Here is a 7,378-nt window from a genome sequence, read left to right on the forward strand (position 1 = left end):
CACTCACTAACTGTAAGTCGCTCTGGATAAGAGCGTCTGCTAAATGACTAAAAAAAATATATAAAAATTAAAATAAATAAATATGTCCTACAATGAAAGGTTACAATTGGATCAAACTGATTAGCTAATGAAATCAGTGCCAGTTTAGTGATTCGCTTATGACGGCCATATTGAGTTTGTGACCCAACTCAATCTTTAAGTATGAACGACTTTGAAAGATAATATTTCATGCGCCTACAGGACTAATGTTAACCCTTTTTTGTACTTGTTTCAGCACATTTCCAGTAGGAGGCACAAAGACCGAGTGGCCGGGAAACCCTTGAAGCCCAAATACAGTCCTTACAGCAAGCAGCAACACAGCACCGCCACCACCACCCTAGCAGTAAGGCAGTATTATCATCAGTCATTTTCCTCAGCTTTGGTGGAGATAGTCAGTCCAATCTACACTGAGTGTACAAAACATTAGAAAGACCTTCTTAATATTGAGTTGCACACCCTTTTGCCCTCAGAACAACCTCAATTCGTCAGGGCATGGACTCTACAAGGGTGTCGAGCGTTCCATAGGGATGCTGGCCCATCTTGACTCCAATGCTTCCCACAGTTGTGTCAAGTTGGCTGGATGTCCTTTGAGTGGGGACCAATCTTGATACACACTGATTGAAGTGGATTTAACAAGTGACATCAATAAGGGATCATGGCATCACCTCGATTCACCTGGTCAGTCTGTCATGGAAAGAGCAGGTGTTCCTAATGTTTTGTACACTCAGTGTATATACACTATGTTTCCAGACAAAACAAGAATAGCAACTCACTGAAATAATATCCAGTATCCTGAGATAATGTCCTGAGATAATTGTCACGCCCTGACTCTGGGGACTCTTATTTGTTGAGTCAGGGTGTGATTTTCTATGTTGTGATTGTCTATGTTGTATAGGGTCTAGTTTGTGTAGATCTATGTTGGCAGGTGTGGTTCCCAATCAGAGGCAGCTGTCACTTGTTGTCTCTGATTGGGGACCATACTTAGGCAGCCTATTGGCACTAGTGGGTTGTGGGATCTTGTTCCGTGTTAGGTATGTTGTTTGTGTACCTTGGACTTCACGTTTCGTTTCTTATTTTGTCGTTGTGTTTAATAGTCAAATAAACATGTATGCATATCACGCTGCGCCTTGGTCTGACCCGTTCATCAACGAACGTGACAGAAGATCCCACCAACGAGGACCAACAGCGTGTCCAGGAGCAGACAGCCTGGACATGGGAGGAGATCCTGGAAGGAAAGGGTTCCTGGACATGGGAGGAGATTCAGGCCGGGATGGATCGCCGTCCTTGGGAGGAGACAGTGGAGGCACGGTATAGAGAGGAGCAGCGGCAACGCAGAAGGCGCCGGCCGAAGAAGAAGCCCGAGAGACAGCCCCAAGAAAAACATTTTGGGGGGCTAAAAGGGTGGTTGGCGGAGCCTAGTGTTAGAGCAGAGCCAACTCCCCATACTCACGCGAGGAGGCGTGTGACTAGGCAGGCTCCGTGTTATGCGGAGCTACGTACTGTATCGCCAGTACGCGTGCACAGCCCAGTGCGTCCTGTGCCAGCGCCCCGCACGTGTAGTGCGAAAGTGGGTAGCCAGCCAGGACAGGTTGTGCCAGCTCTCCGCTCCAGACCTCCAGTCCGCCTTCGCAGTCCGGTTCGTCCCGTTCCTGCTCCTCGTCCTCGCACCAAGCCAGTGGTGCGCGTCGCCAGCCCGGCCCGGCCTGTTCCTGTCCCTCGCACCAAGCCAGTGATGCGCGTCGCCAGCCCGGCCCGGCCCGGCCTGTTCCTGCCCCTTGCACCAAGCCAGTGGTGCGCGTCGCCAGCCCGGCCCGGCCTGTTCCTGCCCCTCGCATCAAGCCAGTGGTGCGCGTCGCCAGCCCGGCCCGGCCTGTTCCTGCCCCTCGCACCAAGCCAGTGGTGCATGGTCCTAGTCCGGTTCGGCCCGTGCCTGCTCCTCGCACCAGACCAGTGGTGAGTGTGTCCAGTCCGGCACGGCCCGTGCCCGTTCCACCGGTGCCTGGTCCGGCACCAGTCAGCAGCTTCAGTCCGGAGCCAGAGCAGTCCGCTCCACCAGTGCCTGATCCAGCTCCGGTAAGCTGCTCCAGTCCGGAGCCAGAGCAGTCCGCTCCACCGGGGCCTGATCCAGCTCTGGTCAGCTGCTCCACTCCGGAGCCAGAGCAGTCCACTCCACCGGGGTCGAGTCCAGCTCCGGTCAGCGGCTCCACTCCGGAGCCAGAGCAGTCCGCTCCACCGGTGCCGGATCCAGCTCCGGTCAGCGGCTCCACTCCGGAGCCAGAGTAACCGCTCCACTTGGGTCCAGTCCAGATCCGGTCAGCAGCTCCACTCCGGAGCCAGAGCAGTCCACTCCACCGGTGCCCAGTCCAGCTCTGGTCAGCGGCTCCAGTCCGGAGCCTGAGTAGTCCGCTCCACCGGTGCCTGGTCCAGCTCCGGTCAGCGGCTCCAGTCCAGACCCAGACGTCAGCCCCTCTCCAGGTTCGGGGTCTCCCACACCAGGGTCCAGACAGGGCTTGGAGTATAGTGGGAGGAAGGAGAGGGGAAGCAGCGTGCCGAGGTCCAGACCAGACCAGGGGCGCAACAGGGAGGCGGAGAATAGGTGGTGGTCACGCCCGGAGCCGGATCCGCCTCCGAGGCGGAATGCCCACCCAGCCCCTACCCTGTTAAGTAAAGGTTGTGCGGTCTGAGTCCGCACCTTTGGGGGGGGTACTGTCACGCCCTGACTCTGGGGACTCTTATTTGTTGAGTCAGGGTGTGATTTTCTATGTTGTGATTGTCTATGTTGTATAGGGTCTAGTTTGTGTAGATCTATGTTGGCAGGTGTGGTTCCCAATCAGAGGCAGCTGTCACTTGTTGTCTCTGATTGGGGACCATACTTAGGCAGCCTATTGGCACTAGTGGGTTGTGGGATCTTGTTCCGTGTTAGGTATGTTGTTTGTGTACCTTGGACTTCACGTTTCGTTTCTTATTTTGTCGTTGTGTTTAATAGTCAAATAAACATGTATGCATATCACGCTGCGCCTTGGTCTGACCCGTTCATCAACGAACGTGACAATAATATCTATATTAATTCAGTTGACATACAATGCACAGTATTAACTGTATTATCTCACCCAGTGGCTGTTCATTTGTTCATGCTGTCTCTCCATGCATTGGCCTTATCTACTCGCCATGTCTCTCACTCATTTCAAAGTTTCTCTTTTAATTGATATTACACGTTTCCTATGGGTAGTCTGTTTGAGCAGAGAGGGTAGAGTAGTCTGTCTGATGGATTAGTTTACTGATTTATTTGTTGACTAATCAGTCAATTATAGAATATGATAGCATTAACACACTACCCCATGTGAATTGTTGTGTCTCATGGAGTTGTTCTCTTCCCCTCAGGCTAAAGTGGCATTCCAGAATGACCTGGTGAAGCCCCTGTCTCAGGCTTTCCTCTCCAGCCCGTTCATCCCCACCACAATACCGTCCATCTCCCTCAACCCGCGGCCCAACACCTCCATCTTCCAGACAGCCGCCCTCCCGACCTCTTTCCTGCGAGCGGCTCCTGGCCCTATTCGGCCAACGGGAGGGTCCATCCTCTTCGCCCCCTATTGACCTTTTTTTTTTTTTTTTTTTTTATTTCACCTTTATTTAACCAGGTAAACCAGTTGAGAACAAGTTCTCATTTACAACTGCGACCTGGCCAAGATAAAGCATAGCAGTGCGATAAAAACAACAACACAGAGTTACATATGGGGTAAAACAAAACAAAAATCAAAAAAATACAACAGAAATACAATTAATATACAGTGTGCAAATTTAGCAAGTTATGGAGGTAAGGCAATAAAATAGGCTATAGTGCAAAATAATTACAATTTAGTATTAACACTGGAATGATGTGCAAGAGATGATGTGCAAATAGAGATACTGGGGTACAGATGAGCAAAATAAATAACAATATAGGGATGAGGTAGTTGGGCGGGCTAATTTCAGATGGGCTGTGTACAGGTGCAGTGATCGGTAAGGTGCTCTGACAACTGATGCCTAAAGTTAGTGAGGGAGATAAGCGTCTCCAGCTTCAGAGATTTTTGCAGTTTGTTCCAGTCATTGGCAGCAGAGAACTGGAAGGAATTGCGGCCAAAGGAGGTGTTGGCTTTGGGGATGACCAGTGAGATATACCCGCTGGAGCGCAGACTACGGGTGGGTGTTGCTATGGTGACCAATGAGCTAAGATAAGGCGGGGATTTGCCTAGCAGTGATTTATAGATGGCCTGGAGCCAGTGGGTTTGGCGACGAATATGTAGTGAGGACCAGCCAACAAGAGCGTACAGGTCACAGTGGTGGGTATTATATGGGGCTTTGGAGACAAAACGGATGGCACTGTGATAGACAACATCCAATTTGCTGAGTAGAGTGTTGGAGGCTATTTTGTAAATGACATCGCCGAAGTCAAGGATCGGTAGGATAGTCAGTTTTACAAGGGCATGTTTGGCAGCATGAGTGAAGGAGGCTTTGTTGCGAAATAGGAAACCGATTCTAGATTTAACTTTGGATTGGAGATTCTTAATGTGAGTCTGGAAGGAGAGTTTACAGTCTAACCAGACACCTAGATATTTGTAGTTGTCCACGTACTCTAGGTCAGACCCGTCTAGAGTAGTGATTCTAGTCGGGTGGGCGGGTGCAAGCAGCGTTCGGTTGAAGAGCATGCATTTTGTTTTACTAGTGTTTAAGAGCAGTTGGAGGCTACTGAAGGAGTGTTGTATGGAATTGAAGCTCGTTTGGAGGTTTGTTAACACAGTGTCCAATGAAGGGCCAGATGTATACAAAATGGTGTCGTCTGCGTAGAGGTGGATCTGAGAGTCACCAGCAGCAAGAGCGACGTCATTGATATACACAGAGAAAAGAGTTGGCCCAAGAATTGAACCCTGTGGCACCCCCATAGAGACTGCCATAGGTCCAGACAACAGGCCCTCCGATTTGACACATTGAACTCTATCTGAGAAGTAGTTGGTGAACCAGGCGAGGCAGTCATTTGAGAAACCAAGGCTATTTAGTCTGCCAATAAGAATGCGGTGGTTGACAGAGTCGAAAGCCTTGGCCAGGTCAATGAAAACGGCTGCACAGTACTGTCTATTATCGATCGCGGTTATAATATCATTTAGGACCTTGAGCGTGGCTGAAGTGCACCCATGACCAGCTCGGAAACCGGATTGCATAGCAGAGAAGGTACGGTGGGATTCGAAATGGTTGGTGATCTGTTTGTTGACTTGGCTTTCAAAAACTTTTGAAAGGCAGGGCAGGATGGATATGGGTCTGTAACAGTTTGGATCTAGAGTGTCACCCCCTTTGAAGAGGGGGATGACCGCGGCAGCTTTCAATCTCTGGGGATCTCAGACGTTACGAAAGAGAGGTTGAACAGGCTAGTAATAGGGGTTGCGACAATTTCGCGGCTAGTTTTAGAAAGAAAGGGTCCAGATTGTCTAGTCCAGATGATTTGTAGGGGTCCAGATTTTGCAGCTCTTTTAGAACATCAGCTGTCTGGATTTGTGTGAAGGAGAAGCGGGGGGCATGGGCAAGTTGCAGCGGAGGGTGCAGAGCTGGTGGCCGGGGTAGTGGTAGCCAGGTGGAAAGCATGGCCAGCCGTAGCAAAATGCTTGTTGAAATTCTCGATTATTGTAGATTTATCGGTGGTGATAGTGTTTCCTAGCCTCAGTGCAGTGGGCAGCTGGGAGGAAGTGCTCTTATTTTCCATGGACTTTACAGTGTCCCAAAACTTTTTGGAGTTAGTGCTACAGGATGCAAATTTCTGTTTGAAAAAGTTAGCCTTTGCTTTCCTAACTGCTTGTGTATATTGGTTCCTAACTTCCCTGAAAAGTTGCATATCACGGGGGCTATTTGATGCTAATGCAGTACGCCACAGGATGTTTTTGTGCTGGTCAAGGGCAGTCAAGTCTGAGGAGAACCAGGGGCTGTATCTGTTCTTAGTTCTGTATTTTTTGAATGGGGCATGTCTATTTAAGATTGAGAGGAAATTACTTTTAAATTACTTTTAAAGAACAACCAGGCATCCTCTACTGACGGAATGAGATCTATATCCATCCAGGATACCTGGGCCAGGTCAATTAGGAAGGCCTGCTCGCTGACCTTTGACCACCTGAGCACAGAGGGAGGTCCAGCTCTGTGTGTACGGTGTCCATATTATGACAGCCTCAGAGTCACAAGTAGTTAGTGTCAGACTGTTCCTCAGAGAGCTCTGAAATGTGTATGGGAGGTGTTACCATGGCAACGTTCACACTGGGGCAGTCGGGATTACGGAGCTTGACCCGACAAAATGTTTCTCCCAAACCTGCTGAACCTTAACCGAGGGGAGCGTCGAACGGCCTGCACCCTGATTGACTTGAATAACCGCGGTCTCTCGGCACAATGTAAGGGCAACCCAAGTCACGTGTACGTTGTCCGTATTAGGACAGCCTCAGTGTCAGGACTTCTTTCAATCTCACCTTACACATGGTCGGTGTGAATTTGTGGAAATGCTGGACAGCAGAGGAAGTGCTGTGTTGTTTTAGACCGATGATGGGGGGCTAGCTTGTCTCCAGTGTTTGTATGATGGAGATAGCTATGGGGATACAGTGTCGTGACTGACCTCAAGTCTGGCGTCTCAACTTTTTTCTAACTCTTGTATGCTGAACAACTGACACCAGCTGCGATTAACTCTTTCAATAAACATTCCTGCAAATTCTGGGATGTTTTCCTTCTGTCCTTCGATTTCAGAGTTATTATAAGTTAGACAACTGTTTGTTTTTTCCTAAGACAAAAGGGAGAATTGCACATTAATGTTGACCTGCCTGTTGTCTGGCAGGGACGTCATGGGTTGATGTTTTTGTCAGGGCACTGTATTGTGACCCCTTAATATAATAATGTACAGAGTTTAAGATACATGTACAGTATATACAATACTATGTTAGGTAGTATTGTAACAGAGAGTACTAGAAATAGAGTTTATGCACACATTGTGGTTTGGAGAGTTTGGGAAATTCTGCTTTAAACTTTTTTTTTTATCAAGAAACTGGATATGAATGTTATAGCTGTGCTCCTTTAAGTACGGTATTGTGAGCTAAGGATCAAAATGGAAAAACTGCCATCTTTGGATGATACAGTGATGTCCTTTCCTATGCAAGAAGTTGATTAACTATTGTCTCCACATTTTAAGCGATATTGTGTATGGTTTTAACCGCGACAACAACAGCAAGATTTAACCTGTATGGTGTTAATATTACAACACCCTCAGTCTCAGCAGGACTTGTTTCAATCTCAGCAGGACTTAGGCTGTCCTAATATGGACACCGTCAAACAGAGTTAA

General features: G+C 48.6%; 1 protein-coding gene across 1 annotated transcript; it reads left to right on the forward strand.

The window, feature by feature from the left end:
* Positions 1–274: 274 nt before the first annotated feature.
* On the forward strand, positions 275–3,633 carry LOC123484487 (zinc finger protein 385B-like; the record flags this gene model as incomplete). The annotated part of the gene is made up of 2 exons (XM_045214878.1): positions 275–382; positions 3,421–3,633. Coding segments are annotated over 2 exons (321 nt in total), but the record flags the coding sequence as incomplete, so codon positions are not given.
* Positions 3,634–7,378: the final 3,745 nt, after the last annotated feature.

The sequence above is a fragment of the Coregonus clupeaformis genome, unplaced genomic scaffold (genome assembly GCF_020615455.1).
Source record: "Coregonus clupeaformis isolate EN_2021a unplaced genomic scaffold, ASM2061545v1 scaf0330, whole genome shotgun sequence".
NCBI lineage: Eukaryota > Metazoa > Chordata > Actinopteri > Salmoniformes > Salmonidae > Coregonus > Coregonus clupeaformis.